The 16,051-nt window shown below is 40.4% G+C and overlaps 1 protein-coding gene across 2 annotated transcripts in view; it reads left to right on the top strand.

The window, feature by feature from the left end:
• The window catches only part of LOC113132259 (zinc finger matrin-type protein 4), a 44,925-nt gene that overhangs the window by 6,817 nt on the left and 22,057 nt on the right, over positions 1-16,051 (top strand). Inside the window, exons 2-4 of one of the 2 annotated variants that reach the window (XM_026310240.1) lie at positions 6,028-6,144; positions 9,606-9,698; positions 15,508-15,685. In XM_026310240.1, the coding sequence (XP_026166025.1) occupies positions 6,034-6,144; positions 9,606-9,698; positions 15,508-15,685 (382 nt within the window). In that variant the 5' untranslated portion in view covers positions 6,028-6,033. Of the gene's footprint in view, positions 1-6,012; positions 6,145-9,605; positions 9,699-15,507; positions 15,686-16,051 lie in introns of both variants that reach the window. The other variant, XM_026310241.1, reaches the window with a different exon arrangement.

The raw sequence follows: 16,051 nt of genomic DNA, 5'->3' as shown, positions 1-16,051 counted from the left end.
ACTGAAAACACACTCAGATAGACACACGAAGGAAGAGCTCTGCTCAGTTAAAGTGGGAAAACCTAACTTTACCCAGGATAATAGTCTTCATTCACCCTCTAATGAATCCATATTGTTGCCTAGAGCAGTAGATCTGCTATTAATAAAATCAACAACTAATGGCCCAGAGAGGGAAACTTTAAGAGATAAAAGTACGACATCACTCTCATGAATAAAAGGTCTTACAAAGGCAGAGATTTACGAAGTTTAAATAAATTAGATGAATAGAGGTAACTAATAGATGCAATAATAGACAGACAGAGCCAATACCATATAGCTAGCTTGCCTTACAATCTGCTTTGACAGAAGACTAGTGGGACATATTCCCTGATGGACATTAATGTTTTTCCTGATAGTTTGAACTCATCAAAGAACCAAGAAGTAATTGAAATTTCACAAGGATATTGCCTATAAATATTATTACTGTGATGGAACAAAATCTATGGTAATGAGGGTTTAGTCTGTGAAACTGCTTAGCTTAGTGATCACGGGTGTTATTAAATTTTTAATATCTGGACAAGATGTTAAGATGGTAATTCATCATTAGAGTTAAGGTGTTGTGGAAAAAGTAGCACACTAACCAATCAGCATTGTATAAATAATGGCAGAAGCAGTGAATGCTGGGATTGCATGCATAGTAAACTTGTAGTTTTATTAACCATTAACAAGAATTGCTAGCATGGCTAAATAAAACTACAAATCTAACCATGCATGCAATCCCAGCATTTCCTGCTTCTCCCATTTTGGACACTTTGCATTTCAATCAAGTCCAGCCTATACAACTTCATGAGTAATCCATGGTCTAAAACACATACTGTATTTGTAAAGGAAAACAGAAAGATGAGAAGCATAATGTGTTTTAGATTGTGAACATCAATAGGCTCCAAAGATACGTGCGACAGGAAAATTTCCAAAATGAAATCTGGAGCACAAGAAGCAGTGAGCAAAGGAAGAAAAAGAGTCATAAAAACAAAAAGACAGAAACAAACATTGACTCAGGAGGAGGAGTGTGTGACCCGACCGTGGCATTAAGTCTGTTTTTTCTGTAACTCCACGACACATTCTGCCCAGCAGAATTCACCCTCCTGGGTTGACTGTCTTGGAATCAGGATTGCAACTATTTTCAGAACTTAAGATTTCTGCAAGATATTTTTAAGTCTGACCACAGGTTTGAAATTTAGGAGCCGGTTAGCATGAAAGCTGTTGGTAGTTTCCTATGCTGGAAATATTGTTTGCCGCTCACTTCATGGCTGAATTTATAAAATTAGTTTGGTAGTTTCTTAGATTTCATCACAATGTTGACATTGCCTAGTTAGCTGCTCCTCAATGCCCTTTGTCTCCACCTCCACTGTGTCTTCTCTTTGGGAGCTCAGGAAATAACGCTGCGAACGACCATCTGACTTCTAGGCTTGACAGTTAATCTGTAAGTGCTCCCAACAACTTTTAACACCTTTGGTCATCCACTTCTCTGTGCTTCCCGGCACTCTCTATCCTCCACCATTTCTCCGTGACGTCCGTCAAGCGCCGGCTCACATAGCTACATACTTACACCCGACAACAATTAAAACAATTCAATTTTTTGCCAGTCAATTTGTATGTTTTAACTGATTTGTTGTTGCAGCCCTACTTGGAATGAACAGTAGGGAACAGAGAGGAACCCAGATCTGACTTTTAGATGTTTAGTTTGTAGTTTTTTATATTCAACTATATTTCACAGTGAGTCTTGTTTTCGTAACCTGTCCGTGCTTTAGTTTGTATATGTGTGCAGTATTTAGCAAAAACAGTACAAAGTGAGCTCCTGCAATGCAAACAGAATGAATGAGGATTTGGATTCAACCACAGGCTCTGGCTCCTTTGAAGACTTTATTCCCTCAGTCTAGTACCTTTGATTGCTACTGTACAAAGGGGAGGGTTATTAATCTTGGAGCGAATGCGAAGGGGGTGGGGGCAGACCAGGGGAAGACAGTGTTCTGAAAATTTACATTACCAAGAGTGAAACGGAGAAAAAAAAATGTAATGTGGAACATCAAAGTGACACGGCAGAGTGGCTTTGCAATATAGAATTCCTTATTATTAACCCTGCAACCCTTTCTCGTCTTATTCCCACTAGTGACTCATTAGACAGGTCATTGGCTCACAGGCTGATGTCAGTATTTTATCATCTGTATGCAGAATTTGACATTAAAATCAGAGGAACACTTCATTTCAAATGAGATGGAACTATATAAAATGTGAGCGCATAAAAAGTAAAGAGAGAAACAGTGCTAATATTTCCTGATTGAGCAGAAATGGATAGACTAGACTAGGAGGGAGGAAGAGAAGGAGAAACCTAAAAGAAGCCCTGCTGCCACTGCCACCTGCTGTTACATCTCAGTTTATCCCCATCTGTCTCTCTCTCTCTCTCCACTCCTCTGTAATGTGTGACATATTTTTATTTAGTTCATCTTCACCATATATATTTCACAAATAAATATGTGTTTTCAGGCCATAAGAGAATAGAGAATGAATTAGTAGTGGGCATCTCTGAAACTCCCCACTGGGGAAAAACATTATACTATACACACACTGATTATACCATACTGTCTGTCAGTGTGATATGGCTCTCATTTAGCAAACTGTGGAGTTGCAAGTAATATTATAAACTAATGGATATTCTAAGCTAGGGAGACAGAAAACAGTCTAAGTGGCTGCATTTATTAGACAAAAGCAAAAAGCCACGTCCAATTCAGAGCCAGCTTTTAATGAATGGTGGGCCAGCGGCTGAGATTTCAAGGAGGGCTCAGAGTTGAGATCCATGTTAAATACTTGATGTGATCTTAAAAGAGAATCCCCGCAAGGTTCAGTCTGTCTTCAGATGCCTCAGGCTTTCATGCTTTTGCTAAAACCCATTTAGTTTTCGCAATCTTGTGTCTAACTGAATTTAGGGACTTTTTTCGTTTGGGTGATATTCATCTCTGTCCTCAGTTAAACTGTAAGACACATCCAACTTTGATGTATTTGTCCAAATATTCACAATATGATAAACAATTCAAGCATAGAAAAGGAAGTGCTAGTTACAGGGTTGGGCATTTCAAGCTAAAATGCTACTTGATATTCACTGGAAAACAAAGCCAATGGGAAGCATAACCTTTGCTATCATGTCTGTGATGAGAGCCGTTTGCTCTGCATGTCAACCATCAAACTTACTCACATGTGACAAAGCTTTTTGACTGCTGATCTGCAGACTGCACCCCAGTTTCTGCAGTATTCCTCACCTTCAAATGGCTGTATATAGATGTTAGCTTAGGGAAGGAGCTAGAGTTGTGGTTGATTTGGCTGTTTTCACATATAAACACAGCCACTGTCTTTGCAGAACTATCTTTTTGTTTTTTTTAATAAAGACAAATATTTGTGTTTTACAGTGGGTCTTGCATTTTTCATCTTCTAGTTGCATTTCAGCTTAGACATATCCAAGTTATCTATGCTCAGATGGTCTTATGGGAGCACTAGTCTGGAGTTGATGACTTTCAGTAGGGGGAAAATTCGACAATAAAGTTGTGTGCACAGTGTAACAAGTAGAGCCATTACCAAATGGAAATGTATAATCTTTTCTTTAAATGGTTCAGTAAGAATAGTATGGTCAGATAGTTAAGAGCTGACTTATTCTTTCTAAAACAGGGACTTGACATCTATTTCTGCACACACAAATTAACATCTACAGACACATATATTTTTACTTTTCACTTATTTCCATGTGTCATTGAGTACAGAATCCAGTGACCTTTGTGTGCATCTAACTTGATAAAAGGCAAATTATATTGAAAATCTAACTCAACTATAAAGAAATCAATCAAACTGAAACTGTCGCCTGATAATAACTAGAACACATGCCTCTGTAACTTTTTCATGCTGGTTTCAAAGTAACTAATTCAGATTCACATAAAACAGCATACTGTAACAGTCCACTGAACAATTGTTCTAATCTGATATAATGGAAATGAAGCCACGTTTCAATTAAGATCTCCAAACCCATGTAACATGAAGATATCACATTCAATGTTCAGTGCACCAATTATAAACCTTCCCCACCTCCTTTTTTTCCTCCCGCTTTCATTATTTTTCCCCCACTATCTGCCCTCCATCTTCTTGCTTCGTTGGGCATGCCATTCCATTAATCCCACCAACAGATTGCTTCTATTAATTAGTCTACATCTCCCAGCTTGCATGTAATAATCAGAGGTAATGGAGATATTAGGAAGATAAGGGTATTTCTGAAGTCACAATCACTTTTAATTAGTCGGAAGATTAAAAGATAAACCTCCTTTGGCCTGGCTGACGTCCAGACAGACAGCACAAGGTCTTTTTCTTGTCACAAAATTCTGGGAGGACACAAACTCTGCAGCAAATTTAATGTGTCAGTTTGCGAAATACATCTGTTTCATAGTGTCTCACTGCACACATCACAGTTAAGGTAAAAAAGGACAAATATACATCACAGATACGTGTATCTTAACTGAGCGCACATAAAGCTGATGATAAACTCTGTTACTCTAAATCAAATGTATCTGTATTGCCATTTATTTTAACATATGGGAGTCATACTGCAGGTTGAATTAGTTGATAGAGGAAACGTCCATATGGCATATATGCAGTTATTAAGAAGGTCCAGGGTGAGCTAAACAAACAAGATGAAAAGACAGGGGTAATTACCAGTATTGTGTGAACGTGTGGGTGGGTGTGTGTGTGTGTGTGTGTGTGTGTGTGTGTGTGTAAGTACTCATGTGTCAAGCAAATGAATTGGCCAAAGGTAATTACACACTAGACTTGAGATAAAAAAATACTAATTCCTGTCATTACGTATCCCTGCTGACACTTGAAGTAGTTTTCACCTGATCTTGTTACTAATGTTACAAATCTTGGATTACTGTGCCAGACAAAAGACATTATTCTTTTAACCTCTACTGAATCCATGCATCTTGGGCTACGAAACACTTTGTCCCTGCAAGCACCCTGTTCTGTTGCTTCCTTGGGGCAAGGAGCCCTTCCAGTTAAATGGTTGATGTTCCTGAACCATTCCCTACAGACCCGTTACTCAGTCACCCTCGCCCCGTCAGAGGAGTGCCTACAGGGCACACATAATGAAAAGAATAGAAAATTGAACACAAGACCCCAGAGCACATCATTAAACCATTTTCTATTACTGTACTCAGTATAAAAGTGAAAGAAAACATTGCTGCCAGGTTGTTAAGAGCCCAGTGGCACAGCACCCAGTGGGATGCTCAGGTCTTTGTGGTTTTACTGGTTGGGCGATCCCAGCACTGACGAGGTTTTAACACATGGATTCTCACCAGGGAGTCTTGCCTGAGACCTTTTAACAATTTACTTCAGAGACTGTAATCCTCAAAGTTGCTCTTGGCTGTACCATTTGCTTTACGACATTATTATTTCCTGTCAGGAAATGTTTATGTGAATGGTTACAGTAGGTATCCAATTTTCTTAGGTTGCAAAAGTAATCATCAAAATTCAAATCTTCAAATTTAAGATGGAAAAACATGCCTTATAAGTGTAACACCAAGATAGTGCATGATATGTAGGTTTGCAGTATGTGACAATGATATAACACAGTCAAAGACTTATATATATTTTTGAGAATAAAAAATTACTGCAAATTTTGCATTTCTAAACAAAATGTAAAAAACATTAATAGATATATTTAAACGTTTGCTGCTAAGTAAGATGCACAAACCTAAGCCAGAGCCTCAAGGCATTGTTTTCAAGACTGGAACCCAAATCATCCATGAGAAGATGTTCTGACAGAGAGGATCAACATATTTTGGACTGGACTGTCATGATCAATCTGTCAGTTTGAAGGAAACTGTTTTTAAATTGAGATTAGATACATGCATGCACATGCACATCTGACACGCACTATAAGATTCACTGACATTTTATTCCATTCTGCATTTTAATCATATTCTTATTTCCATATTTTTGGGCGTGCATGTGTAGTCTCAGATGAAGATGAAGTCTGTGGGCGTCATGGATGGAGGCTTGTTCACAGAGAGCTACTGTAACATCTGCAATGCCCAGCTCATCTCTGAGTCCCAGCGCACCGCTCACTATGAGGTGAGTCCCTCTATGCTCATTTTAAATGGATTGTATCAGCTTCCTCTTTTTGACATCACTGAACATACACAAGGTGAGTACACGAATGCAAAGAGGAATGTTCATCCAAAACAAACTGCACTGTACACTTTGCATCGGCCTTATTTGTACAGATTTGTGCCTGTGCCGTTCAAAACAGTGCTCATCTATTATACATAGACTTAATGCAGCATGGTAGTCGCCAGCACACAAACACAAACACGTGCACCTTTGGTTTTAATGTAGTGCACCTCTCAGCAGACCTCCTAAGAGTAATTTAATGAAAACCCACTAAATAATCACTCCTGTGCATTATTTAACTAAGATGTATGTGTGCATTTGTGTGCATGTTCTACATTGAGGTTGTCCTTGATTACAAGACACAATTGGGATTAAACAAGAAGAATAATGAGGACAAGGCCCTCATCTGTAAAGGATTAAAGAAGGACGACAACAGTGTGCAGGTTTCTGTATGCAGCCATTCACATGAGCAGTCTCAAATCTAAATCTGACAAATCACAGCCTTTTTGTAAATTGTGCAGACAAATGGGCAAGCAGAGTCACTGCAGTGACTCAGTGTCACCATATAAAAAAGGTCTCTGTAGAGCTCAGTAGATCAAAGACATAAGGGAGATATTCTGTGTAGAAGTCAAGGGAAGGTGAGTTTACTGGTACAGCACGTCTCATGCACAGGATGAAAGGAGTTTTACACAAGACCCACAGATAACTATAGAGTCCCAAAGTGTCCAAAATGAAATAAATAAATAGAATATTATGCAGTAACTAATAATTTCAATGAAAATGCACATTATTTGAATAAATAGTCACAATTCTATTTTCATAAATTCATCTTTGTAATTCAGCTCATTATTCTGAAATAGTTTTCAATATGTTTTAAAAATAAGCTCATTACTATGAAATATTATTTCATTATGCTTGTTTTGTCAACAGAGTTTACTGCAAACCCCCCCTCCCTTTTTTTTTTTTTTTCAAAATCTCATTCTTCCAGTGTTGGTGTTTGTTTCATAATGAGTGCATTTCATAATGAATGACCTCTGTCTACGGTAGCTAACAAATGTTCATAAACTAATACACATGGATGACTCACGTATGTGCACTACAAGTGAGACTAAAGTTTTAGCAGATGGGAATCATGTCTGAGTTAGATACATTCTGCATGTATACAGAAACACACAAAAACGATGTGGCAGACATTTTTATATAGCTGTGCTGTTCCTTGTTGGTCTCCCATGGTTTAATTTGACACTGAGAAAGAAGAGACAGAGACATGGGTAGTCCATTAGAGAAGGATGAGCTCTGAGGGTCAGTGCAGGGTAACCATGGTGACACAAGGTCCTGCTTTTAGCCCATATCCCAGAGCCATCAAACTACATGACCATTTACACATATACACCTATAAACACAAACATATACTCACACACACACACACACACACACGCGCTGACAAAAAGCATTAAAGTGAGGGTGAGGGAGGGGCTTTCTTGTCCTGGGGGCAGAGGACCCAATCTAAGCACTGGAGCAGCAAGTAAAATGTCTTGTCACAGTCTCCCCTTCGCTTTCTTTGTGTTCAGCCGCAATGTACACTCAAACTCACAAGTACAACTTTCCGGTACAATGTATAATTCCACAAATCACATCGATTAAACAGTACAGTGATTCCCTCACTGGGGAATTACAGTTGTGAATAAATCCACCTCAACGCATTTGACAAATCAGCTCATTATAATTTAATCACATTCATCTCAGATCAGTCCAGAGTTACACATTTTTCTCCCTTTACATTTTGTAAAGTCACAATCTTGACTTGTTGACCTGCACTGTTGTACAATAATGCGTATTTGAGAAGCAGCTTCTATGACAGGGTCAGTAGAGCAAGGCCCTTGCTTCTGAAAAACTGCTCCAGCAGTGGAATATATAGATGATATTAAATTCATAGATGTATAGAGAAAGATAGCAGTGTTATCCCTGTATACAAACACAATGAGCTGTCTAAACACACACAGCCTAATCTTTACCCTGCAGTATATCCAGTGATTTTCACTGTTCTGCATACAAATGACAGTTGGCAGCTTTGAGAACAGCTCACTGTCCCTTCATATAAACACATCTGTATATTTCTGCTTATCACAGCTTCTAGTCTTTATAGCGTAAAGTCCAATGACAGAAGCGGACAAAACAGTCAGGTTGAAAACACAATAACAAATGAGTAACCGGCACATAAACCCCTCAACAAACTTTATTCATATTATGTAGGTCAGCCTCTAATATTAGATTTACTCTCTAATCCTACTAATCATCGATTCCACAAAAAGACTGTGCTTTTTTTAATTTGCAATAATTTGTGCTAGAGATGCAAATTTGAAGCAGTTGTCTTAGATGACAGACGTTAATTATCAGTCTGTTAATCATTAAAAACCTATAAAATACAGTTCTCTTGTTCCATAACAAAGCCACTTTTTAAACCACTGGAATTAAAAGAACAGATTAGGTATGGACTACACATACTTTACCTTATCTACATGATGGGAGTGACTCAGTTGAGCCGGGACAGACCCCAGGGATACACAGATATTGTCGCACAGACATTTCTCTCTCCAGGAAATCTTTCAACATTTCCTGTCACCAATGAAACACATCTCTACTCGGAGCAGGGCGCATCGCTTAAACAGGTCATCACTGTGCTGATTGTTTTAGAATCATGTTTAACCTAATTACAGCACTGCTTGTCCCAAATGTTAGCACCACAGCTCTTGGCCTGCCTAAACTTGAGCAGCTGCTCACCGCTTCGGCTGAAGATGGTAATTTGGCAGTAGCATGAGTCTCAGATAGCTAGCTAAACCGGACAGCTGCCAGACAACAAGCGTGTGGAATTTTCACACATTTATACACTGGTGTTCGTCAACACGTCGGCCACAGAGAGTTTGTTTTTTTATTCTGTGCAGCACTTACGGGCGGTCAGCAAACACATGTAGCTCCATCTCATTAAACACAGAGAGGCACCACCACAGTTACACCGCAGATACTTTTCTTGTTCCTTGTCTGTTAATGTATTTTTAATTGAATTCATTATTATGACAGCAATTAATCAGTAATTGATAAATCACTGACATCCCTAAGATGAACCATACAAATCACTCCCTTGGTAGTTTATGTTGCCAGCATGTGCAGGTGAAATAAAAAGTCTTTCCCTGCCCGTCATCTGACTCGGGGCTTACAGAAAGCTGAGGCAGGCCCAGTTCATTAGTCACCAAGCTGGGAGCAAAATGTCTGCCAGCACCATCAGCTGAAGCAGAGATAAAATCTCAGAGTTGCCAAGGTGGAGTGACAGACATTGATTTTTTTTTTCCCCCCAACTTGGCTCACTTGATGAAATGAAACTCAGTTCATTGGCTGACGCTCCTCTCTCTATCTGTCTCTCTCAGAGTAAGAAACATGCCAACAAGGTACGTCTGTTCTACATGCTTCACCCTGAAGATGGAGGACCACCTTCCAAGAGGCTGAGGCCAGATAACCCAGTACGCTCTCACTGAGTGTGTGTTTGTCTTACATAACCTGCATTCATTTCATTTTCTCACCTCAGATAAATAAACGCCTCAAAGACTGACCTGTTTTACATGTAATCACACACACTGTGAAGGTGTCTGTGGGAGGACAATTATCAGCATGCTAAAATCTTTAAAGCTGTGTTGTTTTTTTCATCTATGTACCTGAGTTGCATCAGTCTAATCTTTTACTAAGCCTGTCCACTCAGGCTTGGCCGCTGCAGCCAAGTGCTCATGGAAATATTTGTTTGATCTGTTGTGTTTTAAGTCTCCCAAGAGAGCTTATGCCTTAGCTGTGGTGTTTCTGGTAAGATTTAGTGGAGGCAGACACCGCCAAGCAGCTTAATATCTGCCTATTGCAGGCCGTGGCTAGGGAGGTCAGTGCATTACCAACATTTGTATGTCTGTCTGCAGTTGAGTGTCTGTGGATATTTCTGCCCTGATCAACACTGAGTTGTTGGAACATGAAGTAAAACTGCTATTTTGCTGTTGATTAAATTTTTCCTCTGTATGTGCTAATGTGTGTTTGCATCTGCTTTTGTGTCTGTCTATGAAAAGAAATAACAGACTTTCGTGAAGAGGGAGCTTTACTTTTACACTCTTGCCATCTTTATCTGCCAAGCCTGTATATCCCACATGGCATAATACACATATACACACAGAAAAAAAACATACAGTACACACACTTTGAGGACACAGCTGGTGGAAAAATAAAGCTTATCAAACTAAGTGACATATCTAAGCCTGGCAGAGAGAGAAAGCAGAGGAGGGAAGAGGTGCAGCATCTCTAAAAACAGTATGATGTGATAGTCGAGACCTTGGGCTGTAGCCCAGTGTCAGTTGTCTTAGTATAGTGATGACTATCTGCTCCTGAATGACAGGAAATTAAATTAAAAAATGTAAAAAACCTAAATGTTTGACAGCATTTTCTGTGTCAGTGGTTTCATCTTGTTCTTGATGAATGAGCAAGTTTTAACAAAAAATGTTGGAGGTTGCAAGTTCCATTTTATATTTTTACATCCAGCAAGACTTAAGCATAGAGACAGATCTGGATTAAGAGTTTCTACAGAGCGACCCAGCAATCAAGTGGGCGGGAGTTTTTAGTTTGGTCGCATCTTTGTGGACCCAAACTGAAGCAGTCTTGGTTTTAGTGCTTCCGACCGTGCCTGTTGATTGCTGCTCTTTGCCGTTATGTGACGCTCTGGCCTGGTGTTTCTACCAAAAATTCAATATGTGGTGGATGGATTCGTCCCCTCACAGCTGAAATATCTAAAACTTGCAATCATTTCAACTTGTATCAGTCTGCTGATGTAATACCTGCTGGTATGTTTCTTACTGAACCAGCTGAACAGTGTTTCTTGACACAAACTGTCCAAGAAGATGCAAAAAGCTGACAGACATACCACTGCAGGCTCACTCCTGAAATGTCAAGGGCACATGGGTTTACAAACACACTTGCACATACTGTAGAAAAATACACACACCTGTGTCTCCATCTGTCTCCCTAAGTGAATAGATGTGACACAGCTCCTCCTGGCTTTCACCTCATATGGGACACTAAATGCACACAAACAGAGCATGTGCGCGCGCACACACACACACACACACACACACACACTTCTCTCACCGGCCATACTGTGGTGTACTGTGAGCAGCGCCCCACAGCTAGCACTTTGCTCATAACCTTTCAACACAGAGATGTGACATGGATTATCTGACATTGATGTAAGATGAGCAGCACTTGAGAGATGAAACTCTCTCCATTCGATTTCCTCTTTCACCTCATTCATCTTTTTCTCCCTGGTGAAGTTCTGCATCCCTTCTCTGCACTTCATCAGTGTGTGTTTGCCCCCGTGTTCTCATGCTGATTGACATGGTGCAATCCATTGGGGACAGCAGAAAGGGATTTTCGCACAGGGAATGAAATGTCAGTGTCTGCCCAGTGTAAAATGGCATGCCTCAAGATTTTTATGTAGGTTAAGGTGTTTTTTTACAGAGCAAACAAAGAAAGTAGGCCTTAAAAGGTGCTCCCAGATGAAAGCAAGGAGGACCTGATCCCTATTTTCCGTATCTGTGTAGTTTTCTTCGTGCGCAAGGGGCAAAATATAACAAAATGCTATCCTTTTATTCTTCTCTTACGCTATATTTGCTGTCACTTCTTTCAATTTACACTTCCAGAGCTTCTTCAAACTCCAAATGAGAGCGTCTGTTTCCCTGTACTGCTCCATGTGTATATTTAGCAATGCTTCCCACAGTGCATCAATGCAGAGCAGTGAGAGAAGTAGGGAGAAAGCAAAACAGAAGGAGAAGAAGATAAACACAGCTAATTAGGAGTCTATTGTTAGATGCATGAGCAGGATGAAACCACCCAAACACAAAATATTCTGCGATACAGTTATAACTGTCAGGCAGAGGATAAACAGGCACGCATGCAGCATGTGCGCACACAGACAGAAACACACCCGCCAATTAGGTTGCACGCAAAGTCGGTCTCGGATGCGTGAGGTGCGACAAGTAGAGGCAATGAGTAACGAAACACAGAGGAGAAGACCGAAATGATGAAATCTAGAAGTCGAAGATGAAGAAACAGAACGGTTGATTTTCAGCAGATGGTGAAAATCAGTGAGTCAGACATGCTGTGTATTGTTTAAAGTGGTTTGGTTCAGTGGCGGCTGTAATGAGCTGACGATTATTCATATGTCAGTCACCCACACACACACACACACACACACACACACGAGTTAAACTTAAAATTTTCCCCGCACTGTCACTAAATCCCCAGTGTAATATCTGTCATCTTCTTTGAAGTAGATGCTTCTTTGTGTTTTACCGCCATGTCTGTCAATTGCTTCTTTTACTTTGTAAGCAGTGTTTGGGCAGCTCAGACCACCGCAGGTTGATACAGGGAATCAGTTCATCCTCTCTCAGTTGTGGGACTTGCTGCAGCTGATTTGGATAGATCAACATCTCAGCAGTATCACCCTTGGGAGGGAAGAAGTATACAAGAACAGAATGAGGAGAGAGTGTAATGAATGAGCAGGAAAAATGTAGGTAAGAGAGAGAGGGATTGAGTGAAAGAGTAAAAACCATTCTGTCTGAGAAGAGAAGTGAGACTTTTCCTCATGGGCAGTGACTCCCAATCATGAATGAAGATCAGGGGGAAAAAAAATAGATGGTTTTAGCTCTTTTTACTTTCCATACAAACGCACTCAGACATAAACAAATATCCATACACTTCTGCTGGCAACATGAGGCAATGCTGATGATAAGAAGGGAACTGGTAGAATTGGAGGGGTTGGAGGGTGGTGAGGAGTTCAGAGCAAGCCTTTAACATGATCACAGCAGGGAGGAAAGGAGGAGAGGGGATGGCAAGGCCCTGCCAATACAGATAAATATTTCATCCCACGACATGCAGAGTCATTGAGACTGGTGCCCAGAGGGGGTGGGAAGATGGAAGCAGAGAGTGAAGGCAAGGCAAAAGGACAAAAAGCAAGAGAAGAAGAGTGCGAGAGAGAAAAGGGAAGAGAGAAGAAGAAAAGAGAATGAGAGAGAGAGAGAGAGAGCGAGAGAGAGATGGGGCATCTGAGAGACGAAGCTAAGCCTGGGAGATAAAGGTGTCCTCGACTCTCACATCCACTGTCCCTGATGCTAACCAGGTCTGACACCAGACACACAGACACATACATGCATCCCCATGTACACACAGTGCAAACCCACACACTCATATGCCGTCACAGACACTTTTCTATTATTGTCCTTTGTCTCACTGAGACTGAGGTTTCTCTCCTCCAACTCCATGTGACACACTGGAGGAAAGCAAAAAGGAAAGACAGAAAAAGAAGAAATGTGCAAGCAAATAGAGAGGTCAGGAGAGAAAAAGCCTGGATGAACAGACAGTGAGGAGGTGAAAGTTGATCATGAGCTGCAGAAGAAAGAAAGTACCTGGGGAAACAAGTTGTAAAAGTAGAATTTAAAAAGGTTACACCAAAAGTCGGATATATTGCTACTATTTAGAGACACTGGAACATAGTGATGTATTGTTTTTTAATTTGCTTTTACACTGTCCCCATTTTCATTTTAAATATTTGTCAAACAGTAAGATCTCATGCTGCTTAAAACAGCTTCCACTCCTCTGGCTCTCCACAAAATGTTGGAATCTTGGCTGCAGAGATTTGCTCCCATTCAGTCACAGGAGCATTAATGAAGAGAGAAACTGATGTTGGCCTGGCTCCCAGTCTGCTCCGATTCATCCCAAAGGTGTTGAATGGGGGATGAGGTCGGGACTTTGTACAGGCCTCTCAAGGGGTACATCCTAATTCCCTTATTCCCTTATTTGATATCTTCTCAATTTGTGCTCAACACAGAAGTCATCTCGAAGCTCTTATCTCTTCTCTGAGGAGTGAGGAGCGATCTCGAGAGACACAAGACCATCCTTTACAGAAGTTTTAACCAATTTCCCTGTTTTGTTTTTTTTTTTGACGAGTACACTAACAGAACCAATTTGGGGCTCCTAAGTTTCTATTTTATTTGTGTTCAGGTTTACCATCTGGTAAAATAATGTTGTTAACTCTAGGTCTAACTGACAAAAGAACTAGTTTCTTCATTCATCAGGTTTTTTTTTGTTTTCAAGTCCTTCTATGACTTTAAATGACTATGACTTTAAATCTGTATTTTCAATAAAAGAGCCTTTAAGAGGAGGACAATCTGTGTTTCTATCATTTCCATTCAGTTACATGTTAGGCTTCCTGTGAACTGGGAAAACAGTGAAAAAAAAAAAAATAATTTAAGCTAATAAATAATTTCTACAAAAATATGTAGAATATCAATAAGCAAACCTACAAAAAATGGTACGGTAAGGAAAAAAGCAAAGTGCTACCACCTCAAAGCAGTAAAGAAGTAGTTTCACCTACTGCAGATTGTTTTTTATGTAATGTGCAGATGAGCAGCTGACTCCTCACATCTTTTCATTGCAGCTGTCCGTCACTATGAGGGACTAAGATGCAAAGACATGACGCAAGTGAAAGAAACATGGACCGGATTAAGAGAAGATTTACTTTAAATAGAACTAAGGAGCAACACCCAAACCATGAAAAAATCCAGACCTCCAAAAATATTAATAGCGTCTCTGTAGCTGTATGCAGATCTCTGTTCTCCAATATTCTTTCTCCTCAGTTTTTCCTCAAGAAATTGTTTTTTCATCCAGGAGGTTTGATGATTCAGAACCAAGTGGGACTACATATGTAGCCATACATTTTAGGACATCTTCTTACATACACTGTCAAAGTTAAGGTGAGAATTAAGTTTAGATCAGGACAGTCCTCACAAATATAGCTGTGCAAACGTTTGTGTACATTTGTGTCAATCAGGCAGTTGGTCTTTTGGTTTGTGTCTCCTCTCTTTCCCGTGGGGAGCAACTCTCCCTCATCATTACTAACAAACCAGCAGCGGTGAAAGGGCCTAGCCACAGTCTCAGCCCGGAGAGACAGATGAATATTTGATCAGCCCACTCTTTGCTTTTCTGTGGGTGTGTGTGTGTGTGTGTGTCTATGTGAGAGAGAGATAGAAAATCCAGGGACGTCGGAGCAAAGTGTACATCTTTCCATTTCTTATCTCCTCCTGCCTCTCGTCTCTCCTTCTCTCACCTTCACTTCCCCATGCCTCTCTAAACTTAATTCCTTTCCTCACCTCCACCTACTGTTTTCCTTTTCACCTCTGTCACCTGCTCCTCCCCTGTGATCCATTTTTGCCTCATAACGCCTCTCCTCTCTCTCTCCTCCTGTAGGACTGTGCAGAGACTGAGGTGGACAGGAACAAGTGCTGTACCTTGTGTAACATGTTCTTCACCTCCGCCATTGTGGCCCAGTCCCACTACCAGGGCAAAACCCATGCCAAGAGAGTCCGCCTGGTGCTGGGGGAGCCACCCAACCTACCCACAGCCATGACCAGCCCTACAAACACAGGTATCTGGCACCTTTTACCCTCTCTTGCGTTTACCCTGCATTTCAGCATATCAACAGGATTAAACTCCAGCATGGTTGGAGCCATGCATCTTATAGTACCTGCACTGCTATGCTATCATATTGTTGACAGCATCTATAGAAGTAAAGGGAGTGACTGAGTGCTAATTGGGCATTAGAAGAAAAAAAGAAAATAGTTTTTAAATGGTTCTTGGAGCCAGTCTGGAGCTGTCTGTCTTCAGGTCAGATTTGATCAATCCTGTGTATCAACCTTCTCTCTACAAACTGATAATTTTGTGGAAACCCCTTCAGACCTAGCTGGTCAATATCTTTCTAAGAGCCACTTTAAAAAAAAAAAAAAAAAAACTT

Source organism: Mastacembelus armatus, chromosome 15 (genome assembly GCF_900324485.2).
Source record: "Mastacembelus armatus chromosome 15, fMasArm1.2, whole genome shotgun sequence".
NCBI classification, from domain to species: Eukaryota; Metazoa; Chordata; class Actinopteri; order Synbranchiformes; family Mastacembelidae; genus Mastacembelus; species Mastacembelus armatus.
Note: the sequence above shows the minus strand (reverse complement) of the source record. Positions and strands in the feature narration are given on the sequence as shown.